Genomic DNA, 27,043 nt, shown 5'->3' with positions numbered 1-27,043 from the left:
CTCCTGTGAAGTTGTTTTGAAAATGTTCAATGGTGTGATCTTATTAAGTTCTCATGTTTTTTAAAGTACTGCTTGCATTGAAATAGATTAGGGGAGAGAAAAACAAGTTTAAAATCCTTTTGTAAGGGAGCTCCATGCTCTACCCTTTTAAGAAAGGAGAAGGAAGTGGAAAAAATATTCTTCATTGGTATTCACAGTATTTGAGGATTTTTCTGTCTTCCTGGCCTTCCCCTTTAAATTTCATGTCCCCTATAGGTTTATTCTCTTTTTTATGTTTACATATGTTTTCTTGGCTGTTGCTGGGCACTGTAGGAAACATGACTTTTTGGATGAATATATTCTTTCTCTCCCACAGTCTAGAACTCTGTACCACCCTTTGTCCCTGGATTGTGTTTATTCAGTGATTTTCTGTCCCTAATTGGTGTAGATTCCATAGGTCTCTAGAGGGAGTATGAGTGGTATCTTCAGGACTCTGAAATATCTGGAAGCAATTTTAAATGTCCTTTTATTAATAAGCATCCCATTTATTTTAGGGATTTAGCTGTCCTCTACTGTGCTTTCTAGGAAGTCTAGAATGTTTTCAATTCTTGGATTAAAGGCATCCACCCTTCTGCTAACTCCTAAGAATTTATATCTGTTCATGCAGTACTTATGAGGTCTTTAGTCATGACAAGAAGCCTGTTGACTAAATGCAATATGGATAGGGTGGCTGCTTTTATTTGTTACAGGTTTGATTAAGCTGATGTGTGATTTTTTTTTTTTTTCCCCCTAAGAAATGAGCATGGCAGGGTTTGGAATATGCAGATTGATTAGCTTTGTACAGAAGTAATTTCTGAGTACTTAAGTTTTGATCATGAAATAGTGCATGGATCAGCCTACTGTATCTTCTGGTGATTTGACTTAAACCTTACCTTGTGTCTGTGCTCTTACATAGAATCAAAAAACGTCTCTTATTTACTTATTCCAAGTACTTTATATTCTAAATGACTTACATATTCCAGAAGGTGAATAAAGCTGTGGCACAGTATAGTGATCCTCTGTAACAAAGGCAAGTGCTGTCTTCAGCACAGCTTGAGAGCTTTTCTGACTAATAAAACAAGACTGAATAGAAAATGGACAGGTAATGCACATGGGGATGAGAGAGGGATAAATCCCAGCTCTGAAAAGGCAGTGATGGAGTGTGAGTTTTGAGTTTTACTTGGATATGATCTTGGTTTATGATCAACAAGTCGTAAAGGAAATTGAATTTTAGCAGTTACTTGGAAACTAATAAGAGCAGAGAATGTAATGTCCTTGTGTGGGTACCTTGCAGTTTGGCTACTGACTGCATGTCAAGTCTGCTTATCTCAAAAACATGTTACGGAATTTGAACATTAAACAACTGGACAAGGATCAAAGGTGTTGGAAGGCTCAATCTAAAGACCAGCCAGACTGAGGTGGAGGAAATATGGCTGAAGTTAGATACAACAGAGGCTGAGTAACAACAGAAAGCTGATTACTATTAACTTTTTCTGAGGGATACCAGCAAGACCTGAAAGACTTAATAAAGTGACATTTGTATAAAAAATGCAACATGAAACTGCAGAGCTCCTGGCAGCTGAAAGCCTTTATCTTTGTGGTGAATATCTCACCATCTTGGAACCTTCTTCCATGAGTTTCACTAACCTCTGACCTATGAAATTCCAGAGTTGCGATCTGTGGGAAAACATTCTAGGGAAGGATCCCCAAACGCCTGCTCTGATCTTATTCTTTCCTGGAAGTTCCCTTTTGGTCACTGCTGGAAGCAGGCAAAGTAAATCTTTGACTAGGCATGGCATTTTTTGTTTTGGGAAATGATGCTTCTTCCTACTGTTACTTGAATAATTCTGCAGAAAGTTTGAGGGGGGAAAAATTTCTGTATCTAAAAGTTTGGTACTTAAAGTTCCTACTGTCCATTTTTTAGAAAATTTGCTTTCAAGGAATTAACTGGTACAGGCTTAGCTTCTGTTCTGGATTTATGAGAGAAACCTCACATATCCAGTTGAATATTTTCTGGTAGTTTTAACCCAGTTCTCAAAACTCTGAAGCTCACTTGAGACATCACTTTGATATTCTGACAAAGCTCCTTTTTTACCTCCAGGGCTATTGTGTAGCATCTGTTGTATATGAAGTCTGATTTTTCCCCAGAAATTTTCTAGTTTGCTTTCTTTTAAAAAACAAACAAGCATTCTGGGATGTATCTTGATTAAAAAACTAATTCTGAGGCAGGAAGTTTTCTAGTAACTTTATTAAATACAATATAATATTCTAAGGCTCCTTCATGTATGTTATTCTGCCTGCAGATGCTACAGCAGCTATGAAATCTTTACTATGTGAACGGTTTTAATTATATCCAGTGAAAACTATTTCAACAAAATTCATGTGCTACTTTGGATATATGACTATTAGTTAAGTAGCAGATGCTACTGGGCTGGAGAGGAAATGTGTCATTTATTCTCTTTTGATAGTACTGTGAAGAGCTGGAGTGCTCTGTAGGGTTGGTTTCATGGCTTTGTTTTCCTGTTGCTGTTCTCATTTCAGGCAGTGTTTGAAATGGGTTGGGTTGCAGAGGCTCTATATGCAGGGCTTGCCAGTAACATCCCAGTAAAAAGTTCATCTGATTGGCAGTGGGGCAATATTCCTGGGGAAGCGGCTCATGCACAGCCCCAAACGTGTGTTCCTGTGAACTTGGCAGCTGAGCCCTGCTGGAAACAGTACTGTAAAAAGCTGCAAGGCATGCAGTGTTTGAAAATAGACTTATGATAGGGTTAGAATTTCCATTAGAATTTGATAGATTCAAAACCATGTAGAAAATATATGACCTGCTTTAATGTAGTAATCTTACCGTATATATACTATATACGGTATATACTATACTACTAATGTAGTATATTCTTACCATATAGTTATACCTACTGTGAGTGTGTAGAACTACAAATGTTTAACATAACACCAAGTATTTAAATGAAGTGAAATGAAATGAGGAAAGCTCTGCTCAGATACCAATACTTTCAAGAGTACCCCACAGCACCCAAATTTCAGTGTGAAGAATTGCTGCTCAGGAGCCTTTTTTTTTTGTGATAAGAAAATAATTCAGATGCTAAATTTGATAATCAGAGCTATTCCCCTCCCCCACTTAGTACTACTTTCAGGTTACCAAACAATTAAATTGGAACAGTCTTGGACTGAAGCCCTTCCCACTGAAATTCTTGATCATATTGTTGTGTATTTCAAGTCAATAGCTGTGCTTCTCACCATCATTGGCTTTGTTAGTACTGCTGTGAAAATATTACACATGGTGTTGTGTTTGGAAGCTTTGAAATATATGTGAGATCATTAGTCTTGGTCATCTGATAAGGTATCAGTCAGATTTGTATCAGTAAAATATTTTATGAGTTATGTGAGAAGGTTTTTCATGAACTGAAGTGAACTGTAACTGTCTTGGAAAGTCTGAATCATATGGAATTTAATCAAGTTGGATGTTCTGTTTGGAAATCAGAAAATTGGTTAAAAGACAAACAACCAAGCTCACTCTCAATTCAAAAATGTTTCTCGTTGAATTTTTTCTCTTGACGGTACCGAGCATGTTGCAGTACTGCAAGTCCTTGTTTTGCCCTTATCCATGAGCAGAAGCTTGTTTTAATGAACACTTTCTCCCAAATCTGGCAGTGCTAGTACTCTCCCGTGTCTCTCGCATTTTGTGCTGTAAAGGCAACAGGGATCTGTTGCTGTGGTTGGCTGCACACTTAGAAGAGGAATCAGCTGCTATAAGAAGAATGTTATTTGAAACATTAATGGTTTAGAAACTGTAAGTGAAAAGACTGATGTTCATTTTCTCTTTGCTCTTTGGCAGCTTGGAAGGATATTTTTTGTTTTCGCAGCATTCTAAAAAATCATTTAATTCTTCAGAGACATTTATCTCCTTGCCTCTGTTGGAATGTTTAATCTGAGTCACTTGAGTGTATCATTTCAATCTGAAGTATTTCTCTTTTTATCTACTGATGCTCAGTGATTCCCATGCTGCTTTATGAAAAGAGCAAAAGGAATGCCTCAATTCCTTTTAAGGGAAAACATGAGATTACTTCTGGAGGAGTCTTTGCAGTAAATTTGCCAGTATTTCACCAGTACAGAAAGCTTCTGAATGACATTAAATATTTCCACTGTGAGCTCCAAAAGAAAATGATACATTGCAATTCCTGGGAAAAAGGGTTTGAATTGTAGACAGTGTGTGTGAAATCACAGTTTAAGACTATGATCCTGTATTTGTAGTTAGTGACAGCACTATTTGGTGATTGAGCCAGTGGAGGAAGCAGGCAGGGGAAAGACCCCCCTTGGGAGGTGATAGCACAGCTTGAGTTACCTTAGCAAGCTGGTTTCAGACACTGCATCTACTGTGACAATTCTTTGTTTCTCTGCATTACTACAGGAACATAAGTTACTCTGCATTTTTGTAGACATGGGGCAATCTACACAAAGTATCTGAGTTATGGTCTGGTCACTTGTTGATGTTTTCTTTCATAGGTAGATATGCACACGTCTATATATGTGCAATCTAACGGAATACCTAGAAATTCCTAACTATGAGCAGTTTCACTTGATCTCAGTAGCTTCTCCCTCAGGGGAGCAGCTCCAAGGGAACTCTTGAACAATTGAGCATTTGATGCATATAGACACAAAGGTTGGGGAAAGATCCTGTTCTTTTGTTTACTCATGTTGCAGTGAGAGGCCTGCCACAGTAGGATAGTTGTCTTCTGTGAGAAAAGAGGGTGCTACACTGAACACTTAGTGAATTGCACATTTGTTAATCCATGTTTAAAACATTATTCTGTATGATGACCCCTGTGAGCTACGTATGTTGTCCTGGTTTGTCTAAGCTGATGCTTTTAAAAATTGTGCTCTGCCTGAGAATGCAACATCTGTCTAGAGAAGCAAGAGAGTGTTGACTGATGTCGATAAGCTGTGCTTAGGAAGGCTGTGCAAGGCTTTTTCTTAATACCACCATCTGCTCTTCTCAACAGATGCAGTCATCCCAGTGAGATTCCCTATATTCACTTTCAGAGCTGAGTTTCCTCATTTCTGCTCCGTGCTAGTTTTTCTGCATGTTTCCCTATTCGCTCAGTTTGATATATGACAGGGAAATCTGTGAGTTGGTGTCATTCAAGGGTGATAAATGCTCAAAATACTGGTTATTCCCTATTTCTTGTAACACAGAACTGAGAACAAGTAACAGGGAATGACTTCTCTAAAAGCAAGTGAAGACTTCACAGAAACATCAATCCATTGAGCTAATTAGAGAAAGTAGCAAACTGCCTCTCTTTGTGGAGGCAGTAATTCCTGTAATTATTCTTGCTCCTCATTCAATGTAATTGAAGCAGTGAATGGATCTGGAGTTTAACCTCTGATGCACAAGTGAAAGTTTTGAACACCTCTCTGCCTGAAGCCTTCCCTGATACAAAATTGGGGTAACCACTGGCTTTTCTGGTGTTAAATTTGAAAGTACCATTTTGTGTGTGCAGGTTTTCTTGTTGGGTTTTGTTTGTTTGGGGGTTTAAATTTTTTTTTCAAGGAATTGTTTTTGTAAACTGTGGGTTTATGTGCCTTAGACATTTGAGCTCATATACATTTTTGTAAGGCTTACACATACATTTTGTTACCCGTAGCAAAAATGGCAGTGCCTTTTCACTACTTCTGCCTGTCTCAACTAGAAACAGCTTCTTACTGTACATGTGGAGTTTTAAAAAGCTTTGACATATGTTAGCTTCTTTAATAAGCTTTTTCTTCTGCCTGTGAGAAAAGCATATCTCAGGAAACATTCTGTTCACAAACACTTCACTTTACAAACATAGAAGGACAGGGATGCAGCTGCTGGTTTGTTTTCTGGGCAAGTTAGCCTAGAGCCAACAGGCACACCCTTTCCCTTGCCAATACCCTTTAGAAAACTGAGTGCATGAATAAGAAATGTGTTCCTGAAAACTTCTGTGCTAGTGGAACTGAAATGGGAGACTTTTCTGTTCTGTTCTAGGATGGGGAAGTTGGTGGTGAGGGGGAGGAACTCTTGTGGAGTCTCACTCTTTCTAGTATCCTTGTGCCTTGTGAAACTGGGGTGTGCTGTGGTGCTGAAGCAAGGCCAGCAGCCTGCTCTGCTCTCAGGATGCAGTTGTTTAGGTTGCATTCATTTCTAGCTTTGGTTGTTTGTACTTATGAGTAAGGGAGCCTTTTGTGTACAATACCAGCGCACTTAGTGCTATCCATAGTAACGAATCCGTAAGGGAGAGATTCAGAGTTCGCATTGCACAGCTGGGGGAAGTGGGGAGAACGTGACACAACCACTGAGCAGGAAGCAGAGTTTATTGTTGAATGCTGGGAGCCTCGGCATCTTTGGCACCAAGCTTCAGCATGATCCCCTGCCTGAATGAGGCAATAAAATTAATATCCATATTTGTTAAAATGATCTGTATGGTCACTCATTACTTGATGTCAAAAAGTAGGAAATAGCTTTTTTGAGAGGAGCTGGTAAGAGGGATTGGATGTTCATGCCCCATGGTAATGTTTCTGGTGCTGGGGACCCCAAATCTGGATGCAAACAGGGAGGTGATTCTGCCCCTCTACTCGGTATCCGTGAGACCCCACCTCGGGTGCCGCATCCAGCACGGGGGTCTCCAGCACAGGCAGGACACGAAGATGAACAGAGGGATGGACAGGTCTCCTAAGAAGACAGACTGACTGAGTTGTGGTTGCTCAGCCTGGAGAAAAGAAGGCTCCAGGGAGACCTTATTGTGTCATTGCAGTACTTCAGGGGGGCTTATGAGAAAGATGGGGACAGACATTTTAGCAGAGCCTGTTGCAGTTGGACAAGGCATAATGGTCTAAAATTCAAAGACGTTCAGACTAGATGGAAAGAAGAAATGTTTTATGGAGAGGGTGATGAAACACTGGAACAAGTTGCCCGGAGAAGCTGTAGATGCCCCATCCTGGCATTCCTGACAACAGCCAAAGCCAGCTTGTACAGGGCTCTGAGTAACTTGATCTTTTTAAAGATGTCCCTGCTCATTGCAGGGAGGTGTGAATTAAATGGCCTTTGAAGGTCTCTTCCTAAATGAGCTGTTCTATGATTGTATGAAAACCAAACAACTTTGATTGACTGCAGTGGGAGCTTCAGTTGTGTTCATTTAAATGAGAGTGGCTTTTATCTGCTGATTGAAACTTACTCCAAAAAACCCCTGATAGTTACAGCTAGTGGTCAACAGGACAATGAACTCCCTGTGCAATTTCCCTGAAAGGGCTAACACAATCCATTCATTAAGGAACAATAGGGTATTTCTGCTGGTCTACTTGTGCAATATTATATTTGACAGCAAGCTAATGGAGGCAGTTAGGGAAAAACAGTAAGAAAGTTACTATCAAAATAGTTAATTTTTTTCTTCACAGGTAAAGCTCCACTTAGTACACTGAGGAATAGAATTTGATAATAGACTCATAGTAGCCAACAGTGGTATTGGTAACTTCTAAGACATGTAATAGAAATTAAACCCACAAAACTAACTGATCTAAATTTAAGTGAAATTAGTTAACTGTTGAGGCAACACGTCGTTTATCTTCCAAAGCAAAAATTGCTCACTGAAATCAAATGCAACTATCATATCTGAAGCAAAAATTTGTCAGGGAATTCCCTGTTGTTCTGTAAGACTGAAGAAGGGCAGTCTCTATCACCAGCCTCAGCAGGTAGGCTGGCAGACCGCAGACCCTATTGCCTGAATGTGCTTTGAAATCTATTACACCAATTTGGGATATTTGTTGTTCTTTTCTAAGACTGCTGTTCAAAAGAGAGCTCCTGCAAGAAAAACCATTAGGTAAAATAAGCATTAAAGTTAAGATAACACCAAGGTCCTCTTGGTTTTGTTGGGTCTTTGGCTGTGGCACATGTTTGGAAATGATATGTCAGCTTTAGACTGTTGCATGTTCCGTTTTGATTTTTAATCATATGTGGTTTTTTCCTTATTTTTGCTTAGTGGCTGGGTTGAAACAGTGTTGATAGTCACTCTTGGGGCACTGTGTTTTAGATCTGTGGTGAAAACAGTGCTGATGGTTGTTTGTAGCTAATGCTGCAGCTCTTGCTGAACAGCGTTTGCATAGTCAGGAGCTGGCAAAGGCCCACCTGTGGAAGGTTATGAGTGATTGCTTTTGCATTGCTTGTTTGATTTCTTTTTATCTTCTCCCATTTCTCCTCGGCCTGCTAAACAATTTTGTCTTGACCCACAAGTTTTCCTGCTGTTCCTCTTTCCCCTCCAGGGGTGGAGTGGAGAAATGAGTGGCTCAGTGGGGCTTAGCAGCCTGCCAGGGGTAACCCAGAACAGTATTTCACATTTATATACATGTAAGTGTGTATAGATTTATAAATACAGGCATATAGAAAATATGTCTTTTATATTTATGGTCCTAAAGGGAAATTAAAATCTTCAAGCTTTGCTGAGTAAATTAAACTTTCTTGTACACAAATGGCAGATTATTCGAAAGTGGTTTAGACAAGTGGTAAGATCATTCTCATTTTCTTACAGCATTGTAGATTAGTCTTTTCTTCATTGGAGTGATTGTACAATTGAAAATAATTAGACTGACTGGAAATGAAATACTTTATTATCCAATTATTCATTTAATTATTCAACGTGAATAATTGGGAGGGTTTATGAGAGCTTGCTCACTACTAAGGAAAGATCAGCTTTTGAATATTTTCTCTACTGGATTGTTCAATGGCAAGCAGACCAGAATCTTCAGTCAGAAAAATCTGAAGTTGGAAAAACAAGATAAAAAATAATTTTGTGCATTTTCAATAGAGTTTGCAAGGTGATCTCTATATTATAGCCAAAAATAGGTCATATTGTTACATATTACTGCCAAGTGTCATTACAGATCTTTGGACCTCACTGATCAAATAATGTGTGTATCAGCTTTACAGCCATGTGTAAAAATACCCTTTTTTCTTTTCATCAGGATGAAAATAATACAGAAAATGCTGTCAGTTCTTCAGATGCTGAGAAACAGGATTCTCCTCCACCAAAGCCTCCACGGACCCGCAGGTAGTTAACTGTTCCTTTGCTATTTTAAGCTGAAAGACGAATAAAAAGTAGACTAAAGCTACTGATACTATAAAGACTTAAGATGAATATGTTGTGTTTATAAATAGAAATATATAAAATGCAAATAGAAGTCTTGTAATTGACTCTATATATAAGCTACAATGTATCTGGGAAGTCTGTTTAAATACACCAACCTTGCAATTATTATCTGTGAGTAGACAAATTTATTAGTCAGATATGTTAGATCTACTTGTGTTTTAATTCTGCCAGGTGATAGTAGCAAAACAAATTTAAAATAGCCTCAAATAATGACTGAACCCTCAGTTTTGGAGACAAAGCCAAAATGAAACATACCCATTTATTCCAGAAAAAATCTCAGACAATTACTGGTTTTGACTAGAGTATGGCAACCAAATGCTGTTTTTATTGAGAAGAAGAATTGGTCACACCAATCCTTTCTTTCAGCAGAGGAAAATCTTCTCTAGCTCTTAAAATGCCTAGATATAGCTTTACAGAAGCCAAAAGTAAATCTGAACCAACAGATTCATCAGCCTAAAATGGGTACCCAACCCAAGTGTTAAGACACCAAGTGTAAAGAAGCAGCTCTCCTCAACTAGGTGTCCAGTTCCCCAGCTGGTTTGTAGAGAACTTGTAGTGGCCTTTGGCAGGTGATCTTGCCTGTGTTACATTGCCTGGAGTCAAATAGCAGGTGAGCACTTGGGTTTCCTAAAGTTGTTGAATGATGTAAGAAACCACCAGCCAGTTGATATCCTTGCATAACATTTAGGCGTAAGTAATGTATAATTCCTCTAAAATAAAGAAGGAGGTGGAACATAAGTTGGGGCTTTTTACAAACAAATTACGTGGTTGGTGCTATATGGGCAGTATATTTTTTTGCCTTATTTGGATTGATGGTAATGTGATTGTATTCAATGATGTAGATTAAGATGATGACAGAGGAGTAAGTTTACCTGTGTTCATGATGAGTTCCAAGCTCTTGAAACTTCCTCACTGAGCTTTCTGTCCAATAGATGATTTCCTTACTAGTGTTCCTTGAAATAATCTTAGGTGTACCGTAGTTTGTATCAGTTTTATATATTCATGTAATCTTAACATATGGATAATTCATGTAATTCATGTTTAAGCACACATCTGTCTTATCTGCACCGCATTGTTCTTTACTTGCTGCATTAAGTTAAAATCTTTTAATCTCTCCTTAAAGCCTGGGGTTTTTTGGGCCTCTTTCCATAAAAATCATACTTTCCCATCTGCCAGCAGTGGCAGGCAGATTGGTTTCTTAGAGGTGAATAAATGGAAGCTTTTAGCAAAGCTGTTGTCTTTCTAAAATGGAGATTATTTTTGAAAAACAATTACTTAAACTCCTCCTTGAAGATGCTTCTGAGGAAAGACTTCCTTTGCTATTAGTCACATCTGCTCAAAATACTCACTAATGAGCATGGTTTTTTCTTGATGTGGGGGGTAATTATTTCAATTCTACAGCCTGATTCAGTCAGGACATAGAGCCAGGTTTTGTGTATTGTGGATGTTTTGGCATAGATTAACATCCTTTTCCTGGGGAGGATGGGAGAGCAGAATCAGTGAAACAGTCTAATTTAATCCCCATATGCACAAGGAAACATTTTTAGGTTACCAGCCAAATGTGTACTTGAGTTCTACATGTGCTGTCTCTGAAGAAGTTACAAGCAAGTTGCTAAAGCTACTCCTTTTGAAGAGAAAAAATGGTTTTTACATTCTTTATGATCTATGTTGTAAATGGCTTTATAATGTGTATTTAGTAAAGCAAGCTGCATTTTTTAGAGGGAAGGTTTAACATTTGCTTTGTTTTCTAAAGCAAAAAGAGCTATAGGGACTGATAGAGCAGAGTACTTTGGGCCAGCTTGGTTTCAGGTGAACTTGCCTGAGATGATCCTGAGTGAGCAGGAGAGAAGTTGGGATTTTTTTTCTTGTCCTCAAGACGCTTGTTTTCCATACTGTTACTGGACTAAGCTATGTTTGCTTAGACAGTGGAGTCTGTGTTTCCTGTTAGCTGTTTTCTCACAGCCCAATGTCTGCTGGATGAGATAGTGACATCTCCTTCGCAGCCCTTTCCACGCAGGCTAACCACTCAGGACATGGCAGAATTTTTCTGTGGAGGTGGCTTTCTCACTCTCTCTTGTCCTGTTTGTAATATTATCATGAAATCATCTCAGTATCTTCTTTAGACTTAAGATCTCTTCTTCTAAAAGTGCAGCTAATGTCATGTAAACTCTCTTGTCTGTGCTAAGGACGAGATGTCACTAAAGACTTTGATCATACAAAGTAGGAAGCTTACTCAGAGAGGTATAATTAATCCTTTTAGTACTTTGGCCTGGGTATGTATTGAGGAAGGAATGATACTTGCTAGGCTGCTTTTATCTCTTCCTGGAAGTTACAAGTATCTTTAGGACATCATTATTATATTGGTATTAAATTGGTATTTTAATTACTTAGATCTCCATGAGGCATCTAGCTGTACTTGTTTGGCAGAGGTTTTGGAATTGTATTGCTTTCCAATCTTTTCTCACCTTGTAATGCTGTAATGTGATTAAACTTGCTGTACAATATATGAGTATAGTCATTTACCTTAATGACTCTCTCCATTTGATGTCAACATAAAAAATTCCACTATTCCTCCTTAATTATTACAGAGGCAAACAAGAACAACTCATTAGTGCATACATCAGCACCTTATCCTAGAAATTGCTTGGCTTGGCAGTTGATCATTTCTTGTGAAAGTCACCTTTCTTCAGAGGTCTTGAGGGAATGGGAAGTCTTCATTAGGCATGTTTTAATTCTGTTCAGATTAAGAAGAGGACATAAGTAATGTTTACCATAGTTAGATATAAGACTGCAAAAAGCCTGAGTTTTAAATTTACATTGTAGGACTGTACTCGATTTTACATGACTGATGTGTCAGAATTCAGAGGGAGCACCTTAACACCTTACAGTATTAGTCTTTGAAATATTCATGTGCTTAGTAGTTGATTCTAAAGTATTTGGGAAACGAGGTAGTTTGTTTTAGTCAGGCTTTATTTTGGTTACAAAAAGTTCCTTATTCTCAAGTTCAAATCAAAGAATAAACTTAGAATAAACTCATAAAAAGTAAAGATGATTTAACAGGGTTTTTTTGTATGCTGTGTAATGTGCTGCTGTCTGAAGGAGAAAAGATGAACTACTGTAGCAGTTTAACTTCTCATCACATTCTGTTTGAACTTCAGTCTAATGATAGTAAATGCATTTCCAGGGTTATGTGTCATTCTGTTTCATTTCAAGCCCTGCAAGCCATCTCTTTCTATCTCCTGCAAAGCAAAGATAAAACTCATTGATGGGTGTTACTTCTTTAGTTAACTATCTCTAATTTGTATGCCACAATTAAAAAAAAAAGCCTCAGTAAGTAAATTTTAAAAGATAAATTCACTAGCTGGTTATTTTTATTAATTCATTGTACTTTTATATAAATTATTTGTAGCACACTTGCAACAGCTTCACTTACTGAACTACAGCTTTTCTTTCACGTGGATGGCAGTGATTTAATGCTAAAGTAGAATAATGTGGTTGTCTAGATTCAGCCTGCTTATGTTGAGTTTAATTTTCCTATTTTAATTACGAGGGAGGATGTAGAGCTTGCTATCTATTTTTGGTTATTAATAGCAGCTGCATTCCATGACCTTGGCATCACTCTCTTTTATTTGAAACACCCTACAGTATGCACCATAGAATAACCATGGATTACTTAAGGTTTTTTTTCTTTTGAACACTGGCCAAGTTTCATTTAAATCTGAACCCATTGTGCACAGTTCTAGTAGTACAGCTCTTTTCCATTAGGAGTAGAATGGATTAGATTTTAAAACGTTCTAAAAATTTATAATGTATTGCAGAGAAAGCAATAAATGCTTTTTTACATGTATACGTTTTTGGTTGAAAGCTGCGGGAAGGCTCTTTTTTTTTTTTTTTTTTTTTTTTTGACAAATTATAGTACTTTTGCCAAATTGTATGTGATTATTACTGTGGCAAATAATTTTAAAAAGTTGTTATTGCCTAATTCATGATTTACCTGAGACCTGAGAAGCCACTGGCACTAGGGCACTGCATCAGCTGCTCAGGCTGAGACAATAAAGGTGTATGAAAAAGCTGCCTCAGCCTCCCAGGGAAATTTCATATCCAGCTGTAGAGGAGGAAGTGCTGAGGTAGTGGCATTCCAAGATAATCAGGAGCAGTCCTCTCTGAAGAGGCACTTGAAGGTTGAGTCATGATAAAGCTCTCTATTTTTTTTATCACATAGTGAGATTTTGTACCCATCTGTGTTTATTTAAAGGTATAACACAGGGAGGCTTACTTCTCTTACTTGAATGGCCTGGCTCTCTTTGGTTCACTGACTCTTTTCGCGATATCCTTTTTTATGAGCTGTCTGTCAGTTTCCTGGTATTTTAAATCAACCTGGTCTTACTGTCTCCTGTTGTTTTCAACAGTATTAGTGGTTCATTTTCAGATAATTTTCTGCCTCTGGGGGCAGAAATGTCTCTGGAGCACAGCTATTGAAGGACATGCCCAAAGACAGCATTATGCAGCAGCCCAAAATTCCCAAGATTCACAAGACTTTTAGAAAAAACTGCTGCCAAACAGAGCCTCTGGATATGTTCATATCCTAATATTTCTGCTGAGTGAAAACAAACAGAAACCTTATTTGCAATGCAAATATGGATAGCCCAATTCTTGAGGATAGATATCCTTCAATATTAAAAAGGCAAAGAATGATTTTAGCAAATAATTTCTCATTTCTTCACTGTAAGCTTTCATTTAAGAATGAAGGAGTGCCATTTAACTTTAAATGTAATAGGGAACATTGTAGTAGTTCTGTTGAGATGTGTAGGAGGAATTTGTTTAATCAACTTTTGGGCTGCTGATTTGTGCAGCATTTCCTGTATCATCCTATGGATACATCTCAGGGAACCGTTTCAATACGTGTGATCAAAGGTTAGAGTGATTTTATTGAACAGTAAATATTGAACAGTAATGGTGAAGAACTTAATGAATTTTGACAGGCATTGTCGACCTATAACCTTGTTATATCTAGTTTAATTCTAATTTGCTCCTTTAGCTAATTGTAATGCTTAATGTTAGGTCTGTACCAGATAAGAAATTAGTTTTGCTGATTGCAGACAACTCTGGGTCAGGAAAATCAGGTCAATAAGGGAAAATCATGATTTACAGTAGGAGGATTTAGTAGAGATTACTGATGAGCATCACTGCTGGTAAAAGGGGGCATGTAAACATTTGTGCAAGTGCACTCACTGTCTGTCTCCCTGTGTTCCCCTCCCCGCTTGGAGCAGAGGAGAGAAATCCAAGAGGAGGGAATTCTCTTGTCCTTAGTGTATATTAAATTGGAGCAAGACTTATGTCCCCCCTTTCCTGTCTCATCTTTACTAATTCAGGCAAACAACTTATTGTCAAGCTTCTTCATTTTTCAACATCTAGAGGCAAGAGTTCCCAAATTACTTCTGTTAAACTCCTGTGATATGCTTTGCATTTCTCCTGTTTTAATGTAAAGAAAACCAGCAATATACAAGTGCAGGGAGGAAAGGAAGAAAAGGAATTTGAGCCCCAACTCTTTGTGGCAGGAGTCAGGCAGAGAATGGAAGAGATCACCCAGAACTGCAAGGGGATCTGGGGTTTTCCAGATGCAAAGATACGGGAACTTTTAGGAGATAATTTGGAAGCTGGGGAGCTTGCAGTACTTTGGGGGGTTAGGATTTTCACAAACAGAAAATCCAAATGGTTCTCTTTAGTATGGAATCCCTTGTATAAAGATTTTAGTTCTGTAAAAGGATGAAACACTGTCCCAAGTCAGGTATGCTTTTAGTTATCTACAAGGCTCAATTGTGAGACAGTTCTTGGGCTTTTTTTTGTTTTGGGTTTTTTTCCTATATGTCATAATAGTCTCAAGAATTTGCACTTGCTGAGTCCTTCTTAGGCATGATTTGGAAGCAGAGGAGCCAAAGTAGTACTTTGTCTGCCACATAATGAGCAAAGTCAGACAAATAATGAGAGCCTGTGTGATGCCTTTCTCTTGCAGGCAGAGTTCTTGTGCAGTTTTATGGTCCTTCTTATGCTGGAAGGTCTCATGAGAGCAGGGTATAGGGGTAGAGTAGAATTCCCTCCTTCCATGTGCTGGCCACGCTGCTTTGGATACAGCCCAGGACATGGTTTGTTTCGGACTGTGGTGAGTTGGTTTCTGCACACTGCTGGGTCATGTCCAGCCTCTCCTCCACCAGCACCCCAAGTCCTCCACAGGACTGCTCTCTGTCTGTATGGATGCCAGGGATTGCCCCAAGCTAGGTGCAGCACCTTGCACTTGTTCTCTTGGGCCCACCTCTCGAGCTTGTCCAGGTCCTCCTGGATTTTTAAAGGAATGAAAATTATAAAAATGCCTTCATCAGTTAAGCTAAATGTTTGTAGCCAACTACTCTACATCTAATCTGACCATATGCTTGAAGAACTTCTCCTTTTAAGTACCTTGAGATGAACTGCAGTTATAAGTGCTGTGGTCTTGCTAATATGCACTGTAATTTGGACAATAAATTATGTTGTATGTACTTCATGTCAGCTAAATTTGGTTTGCAACTTAGCGGAGACTATCAAATACACAAATATAAAAATACAATCCTCTTGGGCATGTACAAAAAATAAAATTGAAAGAAGATGTTCAGTGTTAAGTGAGATGCAAGGATTTTTTTTTTAAGAAATCTTTCTTGGCTTTATTGAAATTTTAATTCCATATGTCAAGTTTCTCAGAGCCACTTAAGGAAAAAAAGTAGTGAAATGCTGCCACAAGAGGGCCTGTCTTGCAATGTCTGCAAAATACTTCTGAGAAAGGATATGAGCAATCTTTGAACTATTAGTGAGGATTAGCTGTGGCCTGAATGAATGTCTTTGTGATGTTCTGAAAGACATTTTGAGTGCGTTGACTGCCTATCCCACTAGTCATATTCTATGGCCGTTGTCTGTGTGCAATGGAAGCTCTGTGTGAAGCTTGATATTGGTATTACAGCATTAATAACTGCAGTGGGAGATGGATAGATATCTAAAATCTTGTCAAAATCCAGAAAACTTAGACAATTGTGTCTTGGTTGTTTTGCAGTTGCCTTGTAGAAGGAGATGCTAAAGAAGAAATCTTGCAGCCTCCAGAGCCTCAGCCAGTACCACCAATCCTAACACCGTCTCCCCCATCAGCTTATCCAACAGTCACTACGGTGTGGCAGGACAATGACAGATACCATCCAAAGCCAGTTTTGCACATGGTTTCATCAGAGCATTCAACAGACCTCAATGAGAATTACAACAAATCCACAGACCTTTCAGGGAAGAACGAACCCAGCGAACACACAGAGAGGAGACTGGAGCGCAACTTGAGTTTTGAGATCAAGAAGGTTCCTCTTCAGGAGGGACCACGAAGCTTTGACGGGAACTCGCTGTTGAACAGGGGACATGCAATGAAAATTAAGCCTGCGTCATCCTGTGTAATTGATAAGAGCTTTAAGCCACAGGAACAGATTTCAGGGGATTCATTTGTAGATGCTTCTCAAAACTCATGTATGGAATGCAGCGTGCCACAGTTTAACACAGCCTTAATATCTTCAGCAGAAAGTCTGCAGAGCCAGCAGGTGTCCGATACCCCACCCAGACCGGATCGTCTGCCTCTGACAGAGAAGGGACTCGCCACGTGGTCGCTACACGGGCCTGAAAATGCACTGCGTACGTCCGCGTCTGAAGAGTTGTCTTCGGACACCTTGTGTCACGGTGTTAAAACTCTCTCTCTAGTATCGAACACCCCAGCTGAACATCCTTCCAGTGACACTGTTGATCATACTCCTCTTTCTGTTCGAGCACCCCTCTGTTTTACTAATCCTCTCCATGCAGATGATTCTGACACGGATGAGGTGGACTTTGACAGAGCCATGAGCAAAAGCGCGTCCAATGTGTCAACCGCAAGTGCCACAGTCTCTGCTGCCACTAATACTGAAAACATTTCTGCCAGAAAAGTATTGCCAATGTCTATTGCTAGGCAAGACTTAACAGCTGTAACATGTTCTGAAGATGGCAAAGGTAGGTTTCCCTGAGGTTCAGAAGTGCTGTTCTTTATTTAGCTGCGTCTGTAGAGCTGGACAGCGTAAATTTCTTTGCAATGCAATTTTCTGAAGATAAATTTAATCAGTGCAGTATGGCAGCTTCAGAGAGGGCACAACTCTTTTCCTGACAGCTTTCAGTTTGCATGTGAGCTATTTTTGGTATAAGGTACTACAGACCATGATTAGCTGCTTCAAAAGCTGTACTGTGAGCTTTATTGTGAGCATTTGTTTAATGCTTTATTTATAATGCCTTCCTGTAGGTTTGTATGTAATCGTAGGTTTCTATGTTATTATTTGGTGCGTATTTTTTCTCTATGCCCAGTTTCATGGAAGTGTCTATAATTGAGGGTTGACTAATCAAAGCATTTTCAACAGGCTTGTGCAAATACATAACAAATTTCATGCTTATTGGTTGATGTGCTGTTCCTAAAAATGTAGATGTATCCTCATTCACTGTGTTGGTCTTTGAAGTTGCTCATGATTTGGCTCCTGCATTTTAATAGTGTTGTAAATATTGAGCTGTGCTTTCCTTTCTCTGTATGTGGCTGGGGATGACAAGCTAATACGGCTGTTCATTTCAAAAACCAAGTTATGCTTTAATAGCATTTTGAAAATTATTTAGTGGCTTTTTATCTTTTACTACTTTTTTTGAGGGTTTCTTTTGCGGAAGTTTGCAAGTTAGAACATCATTTATTGAAGGCAACAGGGTCCCAAAGCATGCAGGTGCAGATTTCAGTCAGGCCGGCACACTTAGAGCAGATGGAGGACAGAGCTGGGAAGAACAGATTAGGCCTTGGTAACTGCTTGTGCAAAGCCCAGCAAAACAAGAATTGAGGCTGTGGAGCTGAAGGAGGAACACGAACTTCTGGATCCAGCTCAGACTCCCATGCTTGGAGCTGCTTACAGTGATGGCCTCACCTCAGGAGTCTGCGCAGACTTCATGACTTTCTGAAGTGAAATGGGGCTCAGTGTATATGCAAGATGCAGAACCAGCTGAATTGAAAATACTGGCTTTGTGAACTGAATGTTCACCAAAAGTCATATATGCAGAGATGTGAACTGTTTTGCAGCCTTAAAAAAAAAATCTGTTTCTGTAGATCTTGATATAGATGTATAGATATTATGAACTGTATCTATAGATCTATAGATCTTGGGACATTGCGTAAACACAGGACAATACTTGCACACACCGGTTTATTTTTAACACTGTGACTTTAAAAGGTGCTCTGCAGAGCTGACAAAGTCCTTTTGTCATACTTATTTCAACTTTGCAAGCAGTTCTTCTTGGATTTGTTTTATAGATGTGTAGGCTATTGTATTTTTCCTTTTAGACAGAAATTTTTTCTTCTTTCCCAGAGCAATCATTGTTTATCACTGTTTGGAAATTATCACCTCTCTGTGCATCTCATTATGTAGATGCTATAAGAACGTGCAAATAAAATAAGTGATATGTCATAAATATCATAAAGAATTGGAGAAGTGTCACTCTAGAATTTGTTTCATGTAACTGTGTATCAGAAACGTCTTGAAATAACAGTACACTCCCTTATGCTGCTGGTATGTTGATGATTTCAAAGGAATTGATTAAAATTCTAGCATTAATTTTTTATCATTTATCTCTTGTTAATAAGGGTGTATCTCTTCCCTGTTTGTATGATAGTGAACACTTCCCATTTTACATTCTGGTTGCAGGTCTTGTAATTCCTCTGGGACTCAAGAATATAGGGTTAGATTGCTTTGCACCAGTGATCCTAAACCCTGTTTACAGTGGCTTTCTTATTTTCATACTGGCTCAGGACTCTTCTGTCTGAAGCTGGGAATGTGGCTTCAGTCACCAGTGAAACTTGTCTGTGAACTTACCAGCACACTAAATGCGGGCGTGCATGATCTTATACCACGCAGTTAAATCCTCTTTTGCATTCAAATGAAGTGAGAGGTAGTTGTACCCTGAGGTAAAAGTAAAAACAAACAAAGAGAACAATAAAACAGCAACAACAAAACAAAACCCTAAAAACTCACTTTCAGTTAGTGCACGTCTATGGTGACTTTATTTGGTTTTATAGAGGCCCTTTCTGCTAATGAAGGTGTTCCTGTGCTGTAAACTTGAGATGGATCAGGTCTCAGAAGTCACTTCTGTCCCTGCAGCAGCTGGGCATGCTGGCAGCTCAAGCTTCATGGCTTTATTAGTTGAAGTGTGTCTTTGTATTTTTGAATCCTGTGCAGAGTACAGTTGTCAGATGAGATTTCTTATGGCAGCAGCTACTTTAAAATGTTTTAAACCTCTAATTACTATTCCAAAATTCTTAGCAGGTCAGAGAGGGGCTTTTACTGCCAGAACAGCTTGTGTTAGTACACTCGTGGGAGGTGAGAGGGAGCAGACTGGGGGCAGGATGTGGTACTGGCACCAACAGCAGCCATCTCCTCTGGCTCCTATTTACCCTTCTGCCTAGTAAACCTTGCACTAAGCTCTTTAACCAGATCGGTGGTGTGGGAGCCAGTGGGCCTCAACACGGACTTGGTGAGCAAAACTGAGACCTGAAAGAATGAGCAAAAATTATTCATGGGAGTTACTGAGGGTTTTTTCCTCCAAATTATTTAGACTAAAATGTGTTTTCATTTTCATGCTTGCATAAGATGTAAACTGATCCTACGCCCTTAATGTGAAGTTAATGTTGTTAGATGAAGTTGCTCCACAGTGTTAGTGTGGTAAACCAACATGTTTTATAATACTTGGAGCAAATTTTTCTTTTGTTTTAGGTATTATACTGAGTTTAGGATTATCTCATATATGAAAAGATCAACTTCTAAAAGTCTAGGAGAAAAATCTATCTTTTTTAACTTCTCTAAATGTCATATTTGATTTAGATGCTGATGCTAGTGAAGATTCCTCTCCCCCGCTCCCAGAAAGAACACCAGAATCATTTGTATTAGCAAGTGAACAGAGTGAGTTTTGATGTTTGGTGATAATTGGAGATAAAATGTGAAGAGCATGTGTATTTGAGTACCCCAATTTTTGCTTAGTTAGCAAATTGGAATGAATTCTAGCATGTGCAGCAGCTTATTTTAAGCTTTAACTTTTACACACCCTTGAACCCAGAGAAATTATTTTTCATTTTCTGTCTAAATATGGTGTTATATGATATTTAAGTAATTGGAGACTTTTATATTAGTAGAGCTGGTTTTTGATCTGAAGGGTATGGAAATGAGATGATACAGTGGGGAAATGCAGTTCAGTTAGGGAATTTCCCAGCTATCTTAATTTCCTACTGCTCCCAGGTAGGGAATGGGTATGCACATGAACAGTGTTTATCTGATTCCCCTTTCTTGGGCAAAGGAAAGATGATGACACTTCATTCTGCACTGCATGTAGTGAACAAGCCCAGTTTGTGAAGTTTAATGCAGTTCACCCTTGGACTGTGTCAAAAGGGTAACTGCAAGAGAAAGCTGACACTTACGGATGATGTGCTCCTTTTGTCATAGTTCATTCATCAAGCCAGTAATGGCAGAATACAAAACAGATGAACTGAAATGAAGTGATAAATTAGGTTGATTCTTGGTACCTTCCAGAAAACCTAACATGATATAGTTATCTAGTGAGACTTTAGTTTAGTGTCATTTTGAAGCTCAAAAAATTTTGGACCAAGTAGTTAATCTAGATATTTTCAGCATGAAAATGCTGAAGTTTTGTTAATGTGTTCTTTGAGCATCCTAAGCATAAATTCAGAGTCAAAGTGATCCTTTGTTTGGATATTATGGACCTGTTGCTTTTCTGTGACCGCACAAGGAACAAAGATGTTTTCTTTAAAAAAAAAAAATCTCTCCAGGATTGGAATCACTAAAACCACTTCCATTTTTTTTGTCTTTTTGCACTATGTCATGAAAGGACAGGTGTGGCTGTCCTGACTTGTATGTTTTCTTAGGAGATCTGAAAAAACACATACTATTACTGCCCAGCTGATGTAACAGAAGTTCTAAATTGTCCTTGAAAAGGAAGCCAGTTCCCCTGTTGATTAAGAGCCCGCAAAGGAACAAAACAAACACCCCCAATGCAAGCACTGTAGTCTTGTGCTTTGAGTTATATTGTGGCGTTTTGCCTTTTCCAGAGCACTTTTCATGTAAAGAGATTTTCATGTTTTTACAGGCATTTCATTTAAGGGGGAAAAAAAGGTTTAGAGTACATTTCTAATGCTGTGTACTAATGCCTCATCATGAGGAGAGCTGAAGTGTGTTGAGTTGATTTAATTCTTCCTAGGCACACCCTTGCCCAAGCCAGTTCCGATTGCACAGTCGGAGTGGAGCGTGTTGCGTGATCAGCACCTGCCTGAGCAAACAGCCTCCACAGTAAGTGCAGCAGACAAGCCTGTACTAATCAGTCATTTCTGGTTTTGTTGGGAGCTACAGCAGAAGGTAAAATACGTGCTTGTGAGAAGTTGCAGCTGTTGGCCATGTACAACTGGCCAGTTTTCCCTCTGCCTGAGCTGCTGAATTGATGTGAAGAGCATGTTTTTTTTCCAAGAAAACTTATCTGGTTTTCTAAGGTCAGCAGTATTTCTTTTAAAAGGAGTAATCCTAAATATATGTTAAACTATGGCCTTAAGAGTGTAAATGTGCTGCTTTTAGGGAGCTTGCTGCCTGCCCTTAATGGATCTTAGGCCAATTCAGACTGGAAAAGAACTGCACTCTCGTCTAACCTGCTGCAGGGCCTCAGCCCAGGCTAACCAGAGCTCTTTCTGGCTGCATCTTGAAAACCTTCAGAGATGGACACTTCTTACAAGCAACCTCTTTCACTGCCCTTATGTCCATATTTATTTTAAACAAACTGGTTTTGCCCATCAGATTTCACTTTTCACTCATCCAGCTCACAGTCATCCTGCATGATCAGCTGGCAAAACTTTAAAAGAATAAAAGAACTTTTTACATTTGTTACTTTTTTTTATATGCCCCCAATATCTCACTTTAAAATATGACAAAAAAGATAGATGTGAATTTTCAGGGACTGTAAATGTAGTGTGAGAACTAACCTATCTAAATTTCCAAATAAGTTGCAGTGTCATGTTTTCAAATTTTTATTAAATGATGAGGTTCTAATAGTAAATTCTCATACTAACTACTATAGCATTTTTTGTCAATGTTGAGTCAAGTCAAAAATGTTGAGGCAGGTAAGGATTTCCATAAGCATTATATGGTTTTGGTGATGTTTTCATGATCTTAAATTTCTGACTTTCTTTTAGGTCTTTCTTTCTTGGAAGTGGTTTGTGTAATTATTTTATATATCTCTCATTAACAGGGTTTGAAAACAGCTTCACCTATACTACCTGGTAAGTAGTGTAAAAGCTTTTCTATTTTTTTTTTTTTTTTCAAAATACATTTTTACTTCTGAACAAAAATTTGCCTGAACTTGATCTTTGCTCTGAAGATATCTAAGCATATTGTCAAATATACTTAAATGATACTAAATATATTGTTACCTATGATGTCTAAGCATCTTTAGTTTAGAAAGAACATGAACAGATGCCTTTATCTTGATGTATTAAATGGCACTGTGAGCTTTTGCTGTAAATAGATGCTTTGTGGGATTTCAGCTATCCATACAAACTGATACAAAATAATAACCCTGATTTGGAAAGCAGGAATGTGTTGCTGTCACTGACCATCTATTTCATAAACAATTTTCAAGTATCACTTTTAGGAAATGAGAAATTGGCTTTCAAAGCTTTATTTTTGTTAGTAATATTTGCCGCCAGTTTTTTTTTGGACTGTAATAACGAGTGGTATTGCCACAGTGTTGACTAAGTGAATGTTACAGTGAGGAGTTTGTGTTTTCCAGATTGTCCTGAACGAAGCAACAAAACACCAACTGACATTTTACCTCAGATTTCTTTTTCTGGTTCCACTGATACAAGAGGTCAAATTCCAGAATTTCCTGCAGAAGTAACAGATATTGGTAATTACAATTCTTTCAAAATATAATCATTAGATGACTTAAACAAGGGATTCACTATCAGCTGCTACTACTGCCTGCCTCCAACTCACTGAGATGCAGAACCCAGACAAATAAGCCTGCCTAGTCTCTTCAGCAGTGCTAAAGGAGTTTTCCCCAGAATAAATGACTGAATAATTCTTCGCTTTGGAAAAAACCTGAAGTGTTTAAAATATAGAATTTGTCAAATGGGTTATAATTTTTGTAAAGCACTGAGAGCTTCCAGAAATAATATCTGATAGCTGCTTAGGTATGCAGAGGAAAAAAAAAAAAAAATATATATGCATATATATAACAAAGGCTGTAATACTGTATTTATTTAAAAGTACTTTCCAGTGAGGTTTAAGTACTGAGTTGTAAAGGTATACAAATTCTTCATATTTGTATTCCCTATGGCCAGAGTGCCTTAAGAATTCCTGGTATTACAAAGTTTTCTAGCCCTGAGAGTAAATCTATTCTGTAAGAGCTGATGCCCTGTCTTAGTGATCTTCTGACTGCTGCCAGCCTCTGTGAGCCTGTGTTGTCCCAGCAGACAGAAGTATTAAATACATTTCTTTCCTTAGGTTTTGGTAACCGCTGTGCAAAGCCCAGAGGACCAAGAGAGCCACCCTCAGAATGGACATGATCCAAGAACCAATGGACATACAATCGATAAATTATACTGGAAAACTCAAGTGCCACTGAGAACTAGAGAAATAGTGTTCCACTTTCCTGGGGGGCAACTAACACAGAGCAGTGTAGATCTAACTATCAATGGTACATTCTTGCAGTGCATCCCACGCAAAACCTGACACAAGGGTCACAACAGTGGATTCCAGTATTACAACCTTTTGCTGGGCCATCTACCTGCCTTACTACACTTAGGAGAAAGTATTACATATGATTTATTTTGTAACTTCAAGTATTATTGCCTTAATGTCTTTTAACCCTGTTACACGCTGCTTGTAGACATATGTTAATATAGTAATACTTTTGACAGATTGTGTTTATGGACTACTTTTTGCTAACATTTGATTACCATGTATGCATTATTTTGTATATGTACAGGGCAAGTAAGTATATAATTTGATAAAGTTGCAATCATAAAATATTAACAGAAGATGTAAGAAATCTCTGCATGATCTAAATTTTTTGTGTACCTTATTTGTAAGTTATTTGCCCTGAAGTTTTAGAAAATAGTTTCTGGGGTTTTTTACAAAAATTGCTGGACACACACAGCCAGAATTGCAGGTTAGCAGAGATAAAGATTGTAATGCATTTTGTAAATTGTAAGCAAAAGGTTATTTTTATATTATATACTGTTTAATTGTCAGACCTGATTTGTTCTGGTTTTCATCTAGTCATGGAGATTCAGTAAGTGCCTTGGAACAGTATTGAATTCTCTTAGCCTGTGTATGTTACTTCAGTGTTTTGAGTTCATCTGGAATTAGATTATCAAAAATATTTGTATGTTTCTTAGTATATTTGACCTGCCAGTAAAAGAGAAACCATTTTACATAATCAATACTCCTTAGTTTTCATTTTCATGTTTCATCAGTTGCAATCTTTAGGAAGTTCATCTCTATCACCTTTCTGTATAGTAAACAGTTTTAATATGGCATGTTTCTAATTTGGGAAAACCAGAACACACTGGTAAAAGGACTGTTTCAATACCACTGTCTTCTCTTACAGATGGGGAATACAATTTATGTTGTTCAGCGACTGTGTATGTAAGAAAGCAACTTATATGAAGGTTCACCTGGAGCCCTTGCAGCTACACTGTATCTTGGCAATATATTATGTCAAGAGTTAATCCTTATAAGGATTCCTTACTTAAACTTTTCTGTAATACAATCTTTAAATTAAAGAAAGTGAAAATCTCACTCTGGGTGGTTTTACTCTTAGGAAAGAAAACTGTGTCCAAAAGCAAAGTGTAACAGAGTGAAGGATGGCAGTCTGGTTTAGCTTACAGATCTCATACTTGAACAGAACACTGACATTAGAACCTTATTTTTAGTAACTACTTTAAAAGTTCTGGCTAGCAATAATGCCAGAGAAGCAAAGAAGAATGTTTAGAAGAAAATGTTCATTTTAGGTAGTGAAACCATATTATTCTGAACTTTAGCTGGAAACATAGTCTGATCTACTACATGTACCTTAGTGTCTCTGCTAAAAGAGAGCTAATGCCCCGAGAGCAACTCTGTTGTAACTTCCTGAAGGGACAGAACTTGCAATTACTGTCTCTGACTCTGGATTTAATCACCATGTGCTTTGTACATGTGACAGACTGCCAAGCTGGGGAGCTCTTTCAAAGAACTGTGTGCACTATAAATGCTTTCTGTGGATGTAGTTTTGCAGTTATTAATTTAAAAATAAATCATTCAATGATATATGCCATCTGGGATAACCTATATCAACTGTATTCCTGATTTGTAAACAGTTCAGACAGCTGGAATGTTCTGCAGTTGGTAGAGTAAGGCTGGCCTGAACTTTGTCTTCCTTCCCTCGTGTTGCAAATGATTAGCTCAGATTTTCACTCTTGCAGAGCTCCTGTGGATTTGTAATGCAAGATGGGCTGTCAGCACCCCTGGGCAGTCCAAATCATTGGAACTTCTGGGAAAAAAGTTCAATAAGAAAATTTCCAAATATGTTTTGGATGTACTTTTCAAGGATCCCTTCCATATTTGTCAACCAATAAAAAGCAGATCTGTGCAGGTAGTAGATTTTCTGGTTTTCACAGATGAATTTCACTTAACAGCAAAGGCTGACCCAAATCTGTGCACTACATACATGCCATCTGGTTATGCTTAATTAAAGTATGTTCAGGTTCATCTTTTTCCCCCCTGCTTTATTTTGCACAGATTTGGATCATATTTCAGGCTGAGTCTGTCACTGAAAAAAACTGAAAGGAAGGTTGTAGCCTTTCTTTGCTTTAGTGATGAAAAACTGCAATTGTCCGGTATGGATTTCTGTTTCCTTTGACAGAGCTGATTCACAACTCGCTGCTCCCTGCTTTGGGTTTTATATTTTCACCTATTGTATTTCAGATAAGCTGGCAGTTTTAAGAGCAAGGTGAAGCCTGCCCAATGTCATTACTTGCTGTATCTGCTCTTGTGGGTGGTGCAGAGATAACTGCAAGTCTGGATGCTTTATGCTGGGGAGTTTCATGTCTTAACTTTGAAATATTATCATCTTAACAGCTTTGTCCAAATTACCCAAAACTTTTCCTTGTGGTTTATTTGAAATGGAATCTAAAAGGGTTTAGAGCATTACACTGGCTTGCAAATGACCACTGAATCCATTTTGTTCATATATTGAAATCAATCCTGTTTAGTTCCAGTCTTACATGTTATTTTTTCCAAAAGCAGTCTTCAACTTTCATCTCTGAAGTGCAGCTTTTCAGGCATTGACTTGCTCATTGTAGCAAAGAAGCAGTAATGCTACTTAACCCAGCTATTTTTATTAATAACCGCTGCATTGGCTTGTGTGGCCTTAAGTATTTTTCTATTATACCATTTATTAATTTTTTCTAAAGGTATTAATATTGAATTAAAGCATGTGGTGAGTTATCACATCGAAAGAAGAATGAGTTCTCTATGTTTCTGGAAACGTGAATTCTCAAGTCTCAGAAGAAAGCTAACCTCTACTACTACCATTGCATTTCTCTATTACTCAGCATATTTAAGGTTGTGCATTGATTTCACAGGTAACATTCTATTTTGTTAGTACTTAGAACATTACACCAGCATTTTTATTTCTTATCTGCTAGGAAAACCTGCTCCACTTACATGTAGTTTTCCTTAAAGAAGTTTTGAACTTGGGACCTG

The 27,043-nt window shown here is 38.2% G+C and overlaps 1 protein-coding gene across 2 annotated transcripts in view; it reads left to right on the top strand.

Moving 5' to 3' along the window:
* PTPN12 (protein tyrosine phosphatase non-receptor type 12) overlaps positions 1 to 25,099 on the top strand; it is a 69,673-nt gene extending 44,574 nt beyond the window's left edge. The window contains exons 12-18 of one of the 2 annotated variants that reach the window (XM_040062497.2): positions 9,007 to 9,092; positions 16,270 to 17,234; positions 20,123 to 20,200; positions 21,510 to 21,598; positions 22,545 to 22,575; positions 23,085 to 23,201; positions 23,801 to 25,099. In XM_040062497.2, the coding sequence (XP_039918431.1) occupies positions 9,007 to 9,092; positions 16,270 to 17,234; positions 20,123 to 20,200; positions 21,510 to 21,598; positions 22,545 to 22,575; positions 23,085 to 23,201; positions 23,801 to 23,862 (1,428 nt within the window). In that variant the 3' untranslated portion in view covers positions 23,863 to 25,099. The remainder of the gene's footprint in view (positions 1 to 9,006; positions 9,093 to 16,269; positions 17,235 to 20,122; positions 20,201 to 21,509; positions 21,599 to 22,544; positions 22,576 to 23,084; positions 23,202 to 23,800) is intronic. The other variant, XM_040062498.2, reaches the window with a different exon arrangement.
* The last annotated feature ends 1,944 nt before the right edge of the window (positions 25,100 to 27,043 follow it).

Source organism: Hirundo rustica, chromosome 4 (assembly GCF_015227805.2).
Source record: "Hirundo rustica isolate bHirRus1 chromosome 4, bHirRus1.pri.v3, whole genome shotgun sequence".
In the NCBI taxonomy this organism is placed as follows: Eukaryota; Metazoa; Chordata; class Aves; order Passeriformes; family Hirundinidae; genus Hirundo; species Hirundo rustica.
Note: the sequence above shows the minus strand (reverse complement) of the source record. Positions and strands in the feature narration are given on the sequence as shown.